The sequence below is a fragment of the Aythya ferina genome (genome assembly GCF_964211825.1).
Source record: "Aythya ferina genome assembly, chromosome: 11".
Taxonomy (NCBI): Eukaryota; Metazoa; Chordata; class Aves; order Anseriformes; family Anatidae; genus Aythya; species Aythya ferina.
The window spans coordinates 11,262,260-11,277,365 of NC_140307.1; the positions used below are offsets into that span (position 1 = coordinate 11,262,260).

The 15,106-nt window shown below is 47.6% G+C and overlaps 2 protein-coding genes across 4 annotated transcripts in view; one reads left to right on the plus strand and one right to left on the minus strand.

The window, feature by feature from the left end:
- Positions 1 to 15,106, minus strand: part of TRIP4 (thyroid hormone receptor interactor 4) — a 32,529-nt gene that overhangs the window by 15,730 nt on the left and 1,693 nt on the right. For all 3 annotated transcript variants that reach the window (XM_084532453.1, XM_084532452.1, XM_084532451.1), the window contains exons 2-11: positions 14,893 to 15,059; positions 14,551 to 14,687; positions 11,504 to 11,737; positions 10,502 to 10,580; positions 8,625 to 8,754; positions 8,093 to 8,308; positions 7,420 to 7,546; positions 6,497 to 6,684; positions 5,191 to 5,315; positions 4,032 to 4,123 (exon numbers count right to left, since the gene is read on the minus strand). In XM_084532453.1, the coding sequence (XP_084388579.1) occupies positions 4,032 to 4,123; positions 5,191 to 5,315; positions 6,497 to 6,684; positions 7,420 to 7,546; positions 8,093 to 8,308; positions 8,625 to 8,754; positions 10,502 to 10,580; positions 11,504 to 11,737; positions 14,551 to 14,687; positions 14,893 to 15,059 (1,495 nt within the window). The remainder of the gene's footprint in view (positions 1 to 4,031; positions 4,124 to 5,190; positions 5,316 to 6,496; positions 6,685 to 7,419; positions 7,547 to 8,092; positions 8,309 to 8,624; positions 8,755 to 10,501; positions 10,581 to 11,503; positions 11,738 to 14,550; positions 14,688 to 14,892; positions 15,060 to 15,106) is intronic.
- CSNK1G1 (casein kinase 1 gamma 1) overlaps positions 14,643 to 15,106 on the plus strand; it is a 111,386-nt gene continuing 110,922 nt past the window's right edge. Inside the window, exon 1 of the mRNA XM_084532456.1 lies at positions 14,643 to 15,080. The gene's annotated coding sequence lies outside the window, so the exon portion shown is untranslated. The remainder of the gene's footprint in view (positions 15,081 to 15,106) is intronic.

Consider the following 15,106-nt stretch of genomic DNA (forward strand, 5'->3'; position numbering starts at 1 on the left):
AAACGATGATAATGATAGAAAAATACCAGCAGGGTGCCACTAACATCTTCATTAACAACCTGACAGAGGACGCAAACAGCAAGGAAATTAAATCTGCAGATGGTACTAAACAGGGAGCGGATGACAGCATCAAAAGGACAGAGAAATAACAGAAAAGTCACAGGAGGGACGGACCAGGAAAAGTCTCCTTTGCTTATGGGAAAGAATGGTCATAAGAGTCAAAACCAAGTCCTGCGGCTGCTAAAAAAGGCAGGGCCACCATCAACAGACAATGAGCACGAAAGGAAACTATTTCATCTTCAGCTGGTGGGTATAATCCACAAATGTGGTTTGCCCTGTACTTGTGAAATGGTTTCTTCTGGAAAACGCAGAAGCTTCACATAAAAGTTGGCAAAGAGGAGAGGTGTGAGCCTAAGCACAGCGCCTGAAAAGCGCTCTGCTGTGGCTTCATCTCCGAGAGGTCTCTGCTGCTGCACCACGGCACTTACCCGCTAACATACTGCGGGTCTGCAGAAAATTGGCAGTGTTTCTGCGTGCTGTAAATGGGGGAAAAAAAACAACGTTCTCCTTTCCTGCTCCCCCAGGAGCTCGGAGGAGTCTTCGTACACAAGAAATTGCTGGATTATGCTGCTGACAAGTGGCTTTGGTGCTGCTTGCTGATGAACCTCAGCTGAATCATCAGTGTGATCAACAGGGATTTCCTGCTCCCAGCGAAATCCAACTCGGATTTCTGAGTTGGCGCTGCACACATTTTCATCTTGCTAGCACTTGCAATTAAATTAATCTCAGCTTCTTTCAGATGCACTTGCTGCTCATGCTACTCCAAAAACACACACATTTTCTCAAAAACCCACTTCAGAAGGATGCTCACATCTCCAAATTCAATCTTACAAGCCAGAGAAGTGAACACTGCATATAGCGAGCCTGGAAAAAAAGATTTACAAAAGCACCCAAAGAAGACAACAAATTAGGAATTATAAAAATCTTGCAATACAGGAGCAGCAAATAGCTGGTGAGTTGTAAATCTGCACGTGCCATGGCTTTGTGGCACCAAGGAGAGAAGAAAATCTCTTGCCTGTAGGCCTCGTAACAGAATATGCTACTCGTTTCCTACTACCTCTGCAGCCAAATGGTGTCAGCAAACTGGGAGGAATTTATAGGGAACATTATTTATTGCGAGGTTTCTCTGTGGGAAGAGTAAAGACTAGTTACCTATAGTTTGATTTCAAGATTTTAAGAAGCTGTGGCTGCCATTTTACCAATGCCTAAAGAACAAACTCACGAAGGAAGAGGAAGGATGGGGGTTGATTGTGCATGATACAGGGGGAAAAAAATCTTACACTGACCCCAGTGTCCTTTCCTCTTCCCTCTGCCAAGGTTTGCTCCCATACAAAGGCCACATACGTGCAGATTGTTGTAATCCAGTCCCAATGCTCCCTCTGCTGCTCGTACTCTAACCTCTCCCCCTTCCTGAGAAAATTGCCCCTGAATGAACAGACGCAGCCTCATCAGAAATATTCTCTTCATCCGTAGTTTCCAGGCATCTCTCCTAAATTCTGCTTGACAAAACCTCACGGGATCTGGGAAGGCCAGAAAAGCACTTCACGAAGAACAGCCCCCAACCACTGATACCCCTCCAACTCTTCATGGCTAGAAGGCACCCACCAGCCCGGTGTGTTCTCCTCCTCTGGCCCAAATAATCCATTTTTTCTTTCTCAAAAGCCAGTCTTGTTCACTACCAAGCCCTACGTGTCAGTGTCTGGTGACTCCCATCAGACCAAACCTGAGCGGTACCGGGGCAGTGCAATGAACAGACACGATGCAGTATCGAGAGCAGCCCTGCCGTGCGTGGCACTGAGCACAGGCTTTGTAAGTTAATAAAATGCAGCCTGAGGAAAGCAGCTGCTCCATTTTTGGGGCATGGAGGCAAGTCACGGCATCACAGAACAGACTCAGAGCCCAGGAGGCCTCTGGACCTCCTGATCAAAGCAAGGTCAACACTGAATTCAAGCAGGGTCGCTCAAGGCTTTGTCCTGCTGGGTCTTGGAAACCTCTGAGGGTGGAGACCACACAACCCCTCTGGGCAAGGCCTGCTCTCACGGGGAAATACGGTGTCTTAAGTCACACTGAAACCTCATCTTCCAATTTACAACCTCTGTCCTCATCCTCCTGCCACATATATCAGGAAAGAGCCTGGCTCTGTTCCTCGGTAAGCTCCTGGTAGGCAGTGGAAGGTCTCTACGAAGTCTTCTTCCTCAGCCCATCCTCGCAGGGCACGTGCTCCAGCCCCTGACCACCTCGGAAGCCTCCACTGGACTTGTTTCAGTTTATCAGCCTGCTTTGTAAGCACAGCAATCCAGGTGTGGTTTAAATGATGCTGAGCACAGGGAATGATCACTGCTGAGGGCCATAACCCTGCTGCTGATGCAGCCCAGGATGCTGCTAGTTCCAGAACTCCCCTTTACCCTCCAGGCCACTGCTAAATCCATTAAACAGGAGGTTTGAGGAACAAACCCAAGGAACACCACCCGCAGCTTGCCTCCAGGGAGGTTACAAGCCAACCACCGCCACACTTGGAGCTGAACGGCCCAGCCAGTTTTTAACCCTGGCAGTCCGCCTCCCCGGGCTGTAATGGCTCATCTCGGATACATGCCCATTGCAGCGGATCCCACAGACAGCCCTGCTAAATGCAGAGCAGGAGACATGCACTGCTCGAACTGTTTGCTCATAGAAGGCAGCCAGATTAATGAAGCATGACTTACCCTAGGTAAATCAACACTGGCTATTCCCAGTCTCTTTCGTGTGCTCCAAAATGGCTTCCAGGAGCCATTACAAGAGCTCTAGCAATTTCAAAGGACCGAAGTGAAGTTGGCAGGCCTGAAGTGCCTGGGATCATCCCTCTTGCCCCTTCTAAAAATGGATGTAATATTCACCTTTCTCCAGGTATTGGGGTCCTCTTCTGATCTCCACAACCTTTCAAAGATCAGAGTGGCCTCAGAAAAGCATCTGCCAACTCTCTCAGCAATTCTGGATGCGCACCATCAGCGCCCACTATACAGGCTGAGATTTCCATACATTCCTAAGAACACCCCTGCACTACGGGTAGCTGCTGTTCTCCTTGAACCTTGCCACTAGGGATAAGATCCTGGGGAGACCTCGTTGCAGAAGCCTCAACCGTACTTGTGTCCCTGGTCACCAAATCAACTGCTTCATTCAGCAGAAGCCCCACTTAAGCCTCCCTTGAGTGTCTTGACCCACTGTATTCTCCAGCTTCCCCCCTTCACTGCACCCAGGGGCTCAGGATGTCAACAAATCACTGTAGTAACTGCAGTCTCTGCTGTCCACACTCAGGGAGTGGTTTGCTGTCCTCCAAAACCAGCCAGACAGGCACCTGACCCTTCCTAGTGCAGAGTCCTCCCCAGGATAGGAAGGTCAGCACAGTTATCCTGCCTGGCTAGGCAAGACTTTGAGGCATTCTTCCTGTCAAGATCCCATGAAGTTTCTTTAAGAGAAACAATCGGTGCTTTAGAAGTCGCATCCACATGAGATGTCAGCTCCCCGAATTTGCCAGACGAGGATAAAAACCAGAAATACATTAACGCATGCCCGTTTTCCACCGTTCCTCACAGCCGCAGCATTCTGGGGCACATCTGTCCGCGCAGCAAGGGAAGCAACAGCTGCCAAGAGCCACTGCAGCATGGTCTCTCAAGCTAGTGTTGGTTTAATTAAACAGCTACAAGTCCTTATTGAAAAGAGTGTCACAGTAGGTGAGACACTAGTTCCAACCCAGAAAGGCTGGCCAGAGACTGAGTCTTTATTAGTCCCCCACACCCTTCCAGAGCTCCTGAGACACGTTACCTTGCACAGCCGCTGGTTATCCACACAGGACTGCGTGGTAGCAGCGTCTTCTCTCATTGCACTTTAAGATTTTTATTCACCACCTTCTCCAGAGCATCTCACAGAAGGAAGTTATACTACTTTAAAAGCTTGCTGCTATTGCAGGCTTGTAAAGGTCTATTTGCTGTACTTACCTGCTCATTAAATTGCTCTTGTGACAAACAATCAGTTATGTCCACACAGCCTAGGAGGCACCCCGAGGGATAATCGCTTGGAAATTCCACATCTGCATCAAAAGAAACATCTTTTAAGGGCTCCACAGCCATACACACATAGCTGGGGTCCTTCCAATCCCCAGGTGCCCTTCACTCCCTCCGTGCACTTGTACTTTCTGAAGCACAAGAAAAAGCAATTTTAACACCCTGTAGCTCTTTTTGCCATTTTTGGAGGAGAAAGAGCACGCTGCCCAGGACGGCCTAGCACTAGGGCTCTGTCATAAGCCACATGTGCTGATAGAGTTAAAGGGTGTGCACAGCTCTCCTCACACATCCTGAGCCTGGCATGTGCCAGGCTGGGGATTTTCATCAGAGTGCCCTGCTCTCAAGCTTTGATGCTCCATTTTACCAGTTTGTCTGATAGCTTGGGGGGGTCTTAAGTTATCAATCTGCCCCAGCAGCCCACAGACAGCAACAGTCGAACATCCACGCAGCCCCACAACCAAAGCACTCATTTGCTTCCAAGCACAGCAAGGTTTCACAAAGTAAGCTTGCACATTGAAGCAAATGAAGAGGAAGGGTCGAGAACAGAATGAAGCTCAGGATCCTCACCATGACAGGATGAGGGCTGGGAGAAAGAATTACACACACAACCTTCTCTGCTTAGCTTCTGAGAAAGGAACACTGCACAAACAGGCCCACGTGAGATAATAGCACCACGGTAACCTGCAGCTTTTCCATCCTGATTCCCACAAGGTCAGAACACATGAAAAGCCTTTAACATCACTGGGAACAGAAAGAAGCACAAGCCACTTCACGCACACACAAGCACACACTCAGTATCTTATTGCGTGAGCCCAGGATAAAATAAAGTCCTTTGCTGTCAAAAGTTACCACGGAAGTCAGGTGCAATTTGTCAGTGTTTGTGCTTGGAAAATCTGACCAGTCTAAGGACGAGTTAAATTCTGCTGCCGTACCCATTCAGCTGACGAAATGCAGAAAGGATGAAGAGAATTTCAAGAACAGAAGGTTAAAAAGTGAAGCAGTAATAACTACTCAGCAGAGAGGGCTTTCTGATACTGCTCATTACGTGGCTCAATGTACCAAATAATACAAAGATCCAAGGAGAGAAGTTCACCTTTCCGGAGCAGCATTCTGTAGGTGGTCTCCAGTTCAGAGATCTCCTGAGGGGAAGGTCTTTTAGCAGTGGCTGCAATCCATAACCGCCCTCTATGAGATGTGTACCAGGTCCTGCCCTCCACCCTAGAGAACAAAGGAGAATTTAGGACTTAAATTTCAACAGAAATCCCACACGGACAGATTTTCAATCTATAGCTTCTCTATGTAATTCCTGTTGCTAAGCATTGCCCTGACTATATAGACCTCAAGCAACTTGTCAGCACTACAGAGAAAAGCTGAGAGGGGCAAGAAATAATGCCACAAGCAGAGCATGTCCTCATTCCTTGAGAGTAACAGCAAGAAGGGACATCAATCCCTTGCAAATACCACAGCATGTCGGATGCGAGCAGGACAATCTGCTCGTACAATTTGCTTTCAAGCTCCAAAAGTTGCGCGCAGTGAGCATGCAGTCTAGGGACTAATAAAGGACCACACAGCCGTATGAAGCAGTCGTTAGCAGCGGCTCTCGGGGATCCCAGCATGGGCACTCAACATCAATGCTGCGGCTGTATCAGAGCAGCTGACAGCATCCCCAGCCCACCTCGATGCAGCTACGATCTTTGGCATCTTCAGCTGGAGAAGTGAAAACGCTTTGCTCTCTAACATGAAACATTCTTTGAAGGAAAGGAGAATAAAGACTAAAGAAGAATCCTTGTTCTACATTAATGGCAGGAAAGGAGAGTTAACATGCCAGAGATGTCAGGTTGAAGGATTCTCTTTGGAATCCGATTCCTAGGCCAGAGGGTGATGGCAAGATGTGGGGTGTTGGGTTTTGGGTGATTTTTTTTTTGATTGTTTTCTATGACAGAAGTCAGTGCCACTATCAGCTTATTTATGATGGACAAAAATACCAGATTTTCATCTTATTTACCTTTCAAGTCACAGAAAGGTATGCCCTGACTATACTCCAGAAACCTCAGCCTCTCTAAATTTACCCTATATAAGAAGCTTCTACCTTACAGCTTAGCTACTTTCACGAAAAACAGATTCACCAGCCTTCTCCAACCACCAGTATGCTGCACAGACTTCCCGTATGTGCACAGCTTCATGTTTTACACATCCCTCACAGTTGTTTTCCTCTCAAGAAAAGGAATGTTTCGAATTAGAGTGCTAGATAAGCCCGTGGATTAACAGCTGGCAAAAACCAGCTCTGTACAGTCACTGTACAAAGCGAGTCTGCAAAGGTTCTCTGAGGAACTTCCCATCTTGCAAGACATGAAGCAAGAGCTGATAAGGGTAAGCCACAGTTCACACCACCCCTTTACCTTTTGATTCCTCTTATGAGCAAGGACGCCCAAGGCTGGTGCATGCTGAGGCACCAGCCATCGTCTGAGATCTCCTGTAACTCTCGATCCTGAATCCGCAACCTGTTCCGCTCCGAGCCAAGCTCATCTCCAGCATCCACGGACCGCATGGCTTTCCTGTGTGGGAGCAAACCAGTTTGGTCCACCCACTTCAGCGTTCAAAATAAACAAGAAAAAGGTTAGTACCCCTCTAGTAACAACGTATATATCTACCAAGTGCAAATACTATTTGACGTTTCCTTTTGCTTTAGGACAGTGCTAATATTCTTACAGGGATCATTCTTTCTTCCTTACAAGCAGAATGCCACACTTACATGCCACACTTTGGCAATAGGAAAAGCAAGGTAGTGAATTCACTGTGTGGCTCTTCTTCCTTTCTATTCATTGCAGCTAAACAATGGATTTAAAGGAAAAAAAATGCATGCTGGTGTCTCAAAGTATTCATAGGAAGACACAAAAAAGCATAATTGCAGCTGACAATACCCAAAACTGGTAATCATCCAGCTTCCAAAATGCTTAGCGCATACCCATCATGTCATGACTGAAGTGGAATTAGAGGCTAGAGATTATGCCCATTGAGAACTGGAAATGTGGCAGAAAAGGCTTCATTAATAGAGCTGCAAAGTGACGTTGCCTTAGGAATTCTTCCAAATTCCTGAAGAGGAGGCAGGAGACTAAAACCCAGATAAACCAAACCTCTCAAGAGCTGGGAACAGAGTCAGGCACTGGAAAACTTCTATCTCCAACTCAGATGGAGAATGAGGAGCTCTGAGACAGGGGAGGAATGAGGAGCTACTACAGACATGCTAGAATTCACAATTCTTAAGCTCAGCTCTCCCAGAATTAGCCAGCTCTCTGGTGTAAAACATTCATCCCATACTGACCAAAGGAGCAGGCTGAAGAAGATGGGGATTCACTAAAACACCAGAATTCGGAGTCATCTTTGCTTCTGGGCTCCCAGCTGACTTGCTCAGTGTGCCGCTATTAATGGCTTCAATGGTTTCATCCAGTCTGCAAACACAAACAAGAGGCATGAGAATTCCCTGCTTCCCTCTGGCAACATCCCCGTCCTCCCTGTGCAAGCAATTCTTACCCAAGGCATTTATTTCGGTTTTTTTGTTGTTGTTGTTTTTTGGTTTTTATCACCTCCCCTAAATTGATAATTTCCTCACTTAATTTGAGCAGCCAGTCTTATCTACCACAGAAACTCAGCCTGGTTGGAAACTGTGACTACTTGGTTCTGGTGAGATAGTCCTGCAACATCTCTTTCCAGAGCATTTATTTTTTATTTATTTTTAACAGTGCCAGCTCTGTGCAAGTCTCACACAGGTGGCCATCTCAGCAGACCTGTGCTGGAAGAGAGACATTGCAAGTCAAAGAGACCCTCGAAAAGAAGAGAATGGAGGCGTGCATCCTAGCATGAGAGGTGCCCTTCAAGAGAATGGCGTGTTCAGCTTTCCTTACACTTGCTCACCTGGATTCAGCCAGACCCCCCTCTGTAATGATTTTTACCTCCCTGCTCTGAGGCATGCCTTTGTGCTGCCAGTTCTCACTCACTTGCTGTGGTATTCAGCCATCCCGCTGTCCTCCTCCAGGATCTGTCTACCAGCAAAGTCGATGGTGATTTTTCTGGCAAGCCGGGAGGCGTGGCGCAGCTCCCGCAGCTCCTGCTCTCTCTTCTGGAGGGCCTCCCTTTCTTGCTTGGACAGCCACTGGTTGGAGTCCGTAGCAAAATAATCCGATTCATCGTCAATGACCTGGGTTCGACGCACGCTGGCAAGAAACAAAATGTGACGGTAGATCAGCACAGCAGGACAGGCACGCAGCGCTGCCTGCCCCGAAGCTTCCCTTCTACCTGCTCCCTCCAGAGAGCTGGACCGTCATGGGCACAGCACAAGGAAATCCAAACAGGACACATTTCAGGGGCTCACTCTTGTTTCAGTGAATGTGAGCACCAAAGTCCAATGTTAAGGTGTTGGTAGCTACTGCCCAGGTTTTATATTATGGAAGGAACTCCATAACCTTTCTGTTAGAGGCAGCTTTGCCTGCCAGATAATTTATTTCACCCTAGTCACAGCTAGTACCTTACCTTGTCCTGTCAAACTCCAACAACTTGTCTTTGTGTTTCACAGCCATCTCCAGGCCTGCTTTGAATCTAGCTTCTTGCCGAGGCAGTAAGTCTTTGCTTATGGCATCCAAATTCCCTGAATTTTCAGCACCTGAGAGAGAAAATAAATCACAGTTTGATATTCAGGGACAGGATACTTGTTTAAAGTCTGGTCTTGGTGGGGCTGGCTGCAGAAATGCCCCCTAAAACAAATGCCATTCAAGGAGCAAAAAGAGGCACTGAGATCAGCACCTTTCTAAACCAGGTTCTGATTTTCCCTCTAGCCCCTTTTCACAGACTCCTTCCTCCAAGGAGGAGAAAGCACTTGAATGCCAGTGACAATGTCAAGGCAGTGTTTAGAGAGAAAAATCTTAGTCTTTGATTCTCTGTTAGCCTTTCCCTAACAATTTGGTCAATGCAAACTTTGCCCATTGTCCACTGCAAGCCAAATTACCTCCTAAGCATTGTTACTGCTACAAAGAGACTCTTGGCCACAATAGATCGCTGCCAAACGCTAGTTGTGCACAGAGCAAGCCTTGCATCTGCTGCTGTATGAGCTTCTCACAAATGAAATCCTCCCCCAGTACACCTCAGCAGGTTTTTGAGACCGGCTATTGTTAGAGGAAGAAATATATTCCCAGCAATGATCTCTTATTTCTTACCATTTCTGGCAAGGAGCCAAAACCCAACCAACCAAACAAAAGGAGAGAAGGTCTGCCTCACAGCCACAATGGAACAAGCCAATGCATTTCACAGAAGCAACACGCAGCACAACGCCTTTATTTCAGGGAAACAAAAGGCCTGTATTCCTCTGTCTCCACCAATCCCCATTTTTCCACTCCTGAGCCAAACAGCTATCCACATTTCGGCCTTCACCTACACAGATAACGTAACAAAGCAAGGCCCAGCAGAGCAGAAGCGGAGGCCAATAAAACATGTAAGAAAGTGGGATCCTGAAGCACAACAGGCTCTCTACAGGAAAATTATAAACAGACTGACTCTGACCAGCTATTATTCCCGAGGACTTACAGGACCTCCTGCAGCTCTACTCAGAAATTGACACCGAGACCCAAAGTAAATACTTCCCCAGTTCCTCAGCAAAGTTTATTTTTCAACCAAGAACATTGTGACCTTGGCTATATTTCAACTAAACTCAGACAAACATCCCCGTAACACACAGGTCTTCGCTGGGAGACTGGGTATTATTTCCTTTTGCTTTCCTTGACTCTGTTTTTATTTTTAGCTCCCAAGATAAGTGTTAGATGAGAAAAGCCATTAGAAAATATTAACCAACACCTCTCTAGACCCAGCAAATCAGATAGCAGCACTTCATCTTCCACAGCACACATTCCACATGGGACTTATCCTCATTTTCAAGGACTGCTGCAGCGATCCAGTTCATATGATTGATTCAGGAATGCCTAACAAGCAGCCCTGGGGCCTCTGGGTAAGGACGTTATATGCTGCCATCTGACACTGGCACTTATCGCCTCTGCTGAAGTCCAGAAACGCTGCCGAGCGGACACAACGAGCCAACATCCCAGCTACCCTTGTACACCCGGCAGCAGTGGGGGCAAGTGGCTCAGTGAAGCCTGAAGCAAACACAGCTCACAGCCTGTCCTGGCAATTTATGTCCCAGACAAACATTGAGGTGCCAGCTCATGAGAAAATATTTCCCTTTGGTTTTGCTGGCAGTTCTCTGTAACTCAGGTGAACAGATCTAAACACCTCATACACCAAGACACAGACACTCATTCCTTCACGTCAAGGCAAGTCCAACAAGTAGCAGAGCAAAGCACAGCAGGGCTCCTGCTGCTGCACGAGGGATTGGATTTATTACTTTACAGCTTGCTACTAACCTGCCATGAGCTTCTTCAGCAGCTTCTGGCTCTTGTTTGAGTCCCGCTGAAGAATGTCCTGCTCTTCTTTAGTGCAGACCTATGGGGAAAAAACAAACAAAAAAAAAAAGACTAGAAAGGACGTTGCATGCATGACCAGCATCAGAGCTCAGGGCAACTGTTCAAAGAAAGCTGTTTAAGGTGGCCAACATAGCCCATGTCCTTCCTCCTTCTGCATCATCTATATGGGCAGAACCCTGAAGGCTTGCTCTTTACTACAGTCCCTGAGATCTGTACAGCCTGCCTTTAATTGGTTCCGTGGGCAGACACACTGCTGGGGTCTCTCAAAGGACAAGAAATGCACTCTGAGCTTCCCTGAGCAGATAAGCAATGCTTAACTCACAGGTCCTTTCTCTTGGTTGACCATTGGGAGTTAAATAGATCTTTGAAAAGAAAAACAAATCTGATTTCTAATGTTTTCTTCATCCAACCAACGTTTCCACCCTGCTGAAATTAACCTTACTGAGCCTGCAGTCCTTACCTTGCCCCCTCTCTCACAATACAGGACACAAGAGACATCCCAAATGATGCACACAGCGCAAGTGCTGAAGGAAACAGCATGCTACCCTGGCCACATCTTCTCTCCCTTACAAGCCTAGCATGGCTGCTCCCAGGAAGCAGCTGAAGTCTCAAAAGTGTTTTGGACACTGCTGCACAGGAGACTGCCATAAATCAGGCAAGCTTCAAAGCGATGCAAATTATAAGGGCAACCTCTCCACTCTCTGAAGCCGCACATCATAAAACCAACACAAAAGTGACTTAAAACCACAACGGTTCTTCTTCCCCTGGAAGGAGATGGTACAGGTTCTTTCCTGCACAGCTTCAGATTTTGGAGCACGTTGCTAAGGGAGCTTTGATCTGAGAGGAGCGGCTAATTCAGCCCCACGCCATTGCAAAACCCCGAGCAAACCCCGCTGCGTTCCAGCATGGCAAATAAAAAAAACAAAACACCTCATTACTAACCAGCGAGCCACAAAACAAGCAGGGTCCGGAGCCCTCCTGCTCACAGACAATGCGCCCGCAAACCAAGCAGTTGTTGATGAGCTTGTGCTTCTGGCCCAGGCACTCACAGGCGTGACGGCCGGGGATCAGGACTGCCAGCCTGTCTTGCCCTTCCTTGGTATACAGGCTGACATATTTGGCCTTCTTCTTACAGGAATTGTTGCTGCTGCTGACTCCAGCATTGTTCTCCTGTGCCTGAGAAGGAAAAATAAAATGAACAAACTGTATTCAGATTGTAATACCAGCAGCAAAGAGACAGGCATTGACACTTGAGCAGGCTGGGGAGACTCAGATAATCATTATTCCGCCTAAATGGAATGAAACTGCCCCAGATTCACATCAAGACAACTGAAAGGCAAGCTTAGACCCGCCAGAAGCGGTCCAAGAGCTCTTAGCAAAGCAAGGACATGAGGATGTTGCAGGCCCATTTGATCTCTTTGCTGCCTCTGAAAGCTGAAATTGCTTGGGTCTAGAGGCAGGTGTGCTGCTTGCCCTCTGGCCTGGTGTTATCAACCCTCTGGTATTTCACAGCTTCAAACAGCAGCTCAGCTACTCCCAGACATGCACTCTCATGGGCTATTTAGATTACAGCAACCCCCTCTTCGTAACTGTGAAGTCCTGCGCGCTCCTGTCCCCAGAAACAGAGGTGCTGCTGGCAGGTGGGACCTCGTCCCTCACAGCCAGCTCACCAGCAAGAATTATTCGTGTTTTCCACCCAGCACAGCCACTGGAGCAGAGGTTTGCCATGCCCTGCACGTTTGAGTTTTTTGCTGCAATGTAAAGTTTTCTCCTCATTCATGACTTGGCATCAGCAATGCTATAATTCACCGCTCTGAGTTGCGATCAGGGACCACGCGTATAGGTTTTGGATTAGGCTGAAACAGAGAAATCCTGATCAGAAATGAAGTAAGATACTTTAGACAATGGCTGAATTAATAACCCGACGGTGGAATTCTCTATTTTCTCCCTCAGCTTCTCCATCTTGATCAAAGAAACAAATCATTCCCCCACCCACCTGACATCTCCAGCAGGTATCAGCTGAGAAACGAATAGGCCTGGAGGAGTTAATCCAGCGCAGAAATCATTCCAGGGGGGCAGAACAAAGCCACATCAATCCTGCTACTGTTTTTTTCTGGCAATACTCAAAACCAGATGCTTTGAAAATAAGCCCAACAGACTGCAGGCACAAACCCATCTCGTAACACTAGTTGAGACTGGTTTCAACCAAGAATTACACACTAGCCATGACCAAGAAAAACCAGGACTTACTGCCCTTGCCTATTTCAGCAAGCATCACCCCTACATAAATGCACTCTCTAGCCTTTACTTGCCCTGTCTGTGACACTTGAAAATCCTCTTGCAGCTCAAGCACAGCATCTCTTTGCCCCTCTCAGTGATAGTAAAGAGGATTTCTAGGATCCAGAACAACTGTTTCTTTCACCCCTGAACAGTAACTCCCTCCCTCCTCGCCGCACGCTCGAGGATCGCCCCACTCCCTGACACAGCCTCTTGCTCCCATGTCGCTTTTCCCAGCGATGGCATCGAGCTATGGCTTTAGGACACCTCTTGTCCTGACTCCTTTCACCAGCTTCCTCCACTCCCTGCTCTCAGCCACACTACTGGTTTAGAGACAAGGAGACAACACGTTTCCAGTTCCCCCAGCTCTGCCCAATTGGCTTTGTTGCCACTATGAGATGCAAACACTACTACTCAGAAGAAACAGAAGCAGATAAAGCAACCTTGGTTAGCAAACCTTGACAGAGCTTTCTCAGTGTTTTTACTAAGTTAAAAGATAACTGCAACGAAATGGCACGTCAATGTCCATTTTTAACTGCACAGTCCCCAAAAAAAGTTTGGTTTTTTTAACCTCTACAAACATTTTAAGCACTTGCACTTTCCCCACTTCAAAAACATCAGTTTAAAAACATAACTAAGTTCCACTATTTAGTCAGGTGCAGCCCTGGCTTTTAGGATTCGGATGATGCTCCACAGCTTCGTGGCAGGGTTGCACCTGGGTAAATCACAGGGTTCAGCTTTGAGATGTACAACGCGCTTTACGTTTGTGGCACAAAGGACACTAAATCTCACTGCAAATCTAACAATGCAAGTCCATCACAGCACACTTCCACACTCTTATTTCCACAGAGCACACTCGTATGCTTCAGACAGCGACACAGTGATCTGCTGCATTCGATATGGACCAGGAGCAGCTCTCCAGCTGGATCCACCTACAGAAGGAGCTCAGGTTCCCAGCAAGTAGCTCTAACACCCTGGGTCAAAGCCCTCTATAGAAGAAACAAAAATCCAGAAACTCAGTCTGGGCAACTACCACAGTATTTGACCTCAGATCTCCACATCTGATGTGCTCACACTCAGAAACAGTGCTGTTGAATGGAAAACAAGTCTGCTACCAAATGTGTTAACTAACAAAAAGAAAGGCAATGAACACTTGCTGCATGGGTTTGTGCTGCCTGGAAGCTGCAGGATTCTCATATTTTGAAAGTTCTTTTGTTGGAATTTATGCACACTTCAAACCATTTGTCCACGGAATCAAACAGCGTCTCAGGAAGGAAACAGCCAAGCCAGACTGCCAAACCAAACCCAGCCTCAGCTCTCAGGTTCCTCTGCCTGGCAGTCATGGCCTCCTCTCTGCAGCAGCAGGAGCCTGGCAGCCAGAAATGTGTCAGCTGTCAATTGGAGCTTTATTTGGTGGGACTGGCAAGTTTTAAATTGAGCAAGAAGGAACATTTCACCCACATGGTGGATTTCTTAACTCCATAACCTTCAGAACTCCACTCTCACCCTTTCCAGATCTTTTCTCTGCCCTGTGGCAGTGAAAGGCCCCTGGATGCCTAGAGACAGACAGACAGACACACAGAGCACAAACACTGCCTGTCCAGATTGCAGTCAGCTTCGAATCAAGCCGCTGCACCAGAGTGACCACCCTTCACCACCCCCTGGGACGTGCCACCCCACACAGCCGGTGCTTACGTGCCAGCTGCACCCACCTTGGCCAGGTCAATGGGAGTTTTTACTTCCTCCACAGGTGTGCTTGGTTCCACATACGCAGGTGTTTCCTGTTTGTTCCTGCCTTTGCGTTTCCCCTTTTTCGCTTGGTCTCCAGCCCGAGGTGCTTCTGAAGTCTCTGGAAGTCCATAAGCACAAAGAAAGGCTCGGGAACTGACAGCAAGAGGAATACGTCCCTGACCTCCCACGTCCAGCTGGGGAATGAAAACTGACTCCACAAACAGGATCAGCCACTGCCATTCATGGCAAAGAATTGTCTATAAACAGAATAACCGAGGCAAGCTCACTTGGTTTTACAATTCCTCCCTCCCCATACCACTCACCATCCTTTTTCCGATACGCTGGTAAGGGCTCAGAAGGCAGCTGTGAGGATTTCCGCCACCAGGACAGCAGCTCTTCTACAAACCGACTCTTCTTCCCTTCGGTCCCCTGAAGGAGGTCAACGACATACTCCCGGATCTCGTCCTCATCTGTTATTGACAAGATGTAGCTGCAAGGGGCAGAATAATGGGTAAGGGGGGCTCGGTTCTGAGGAAA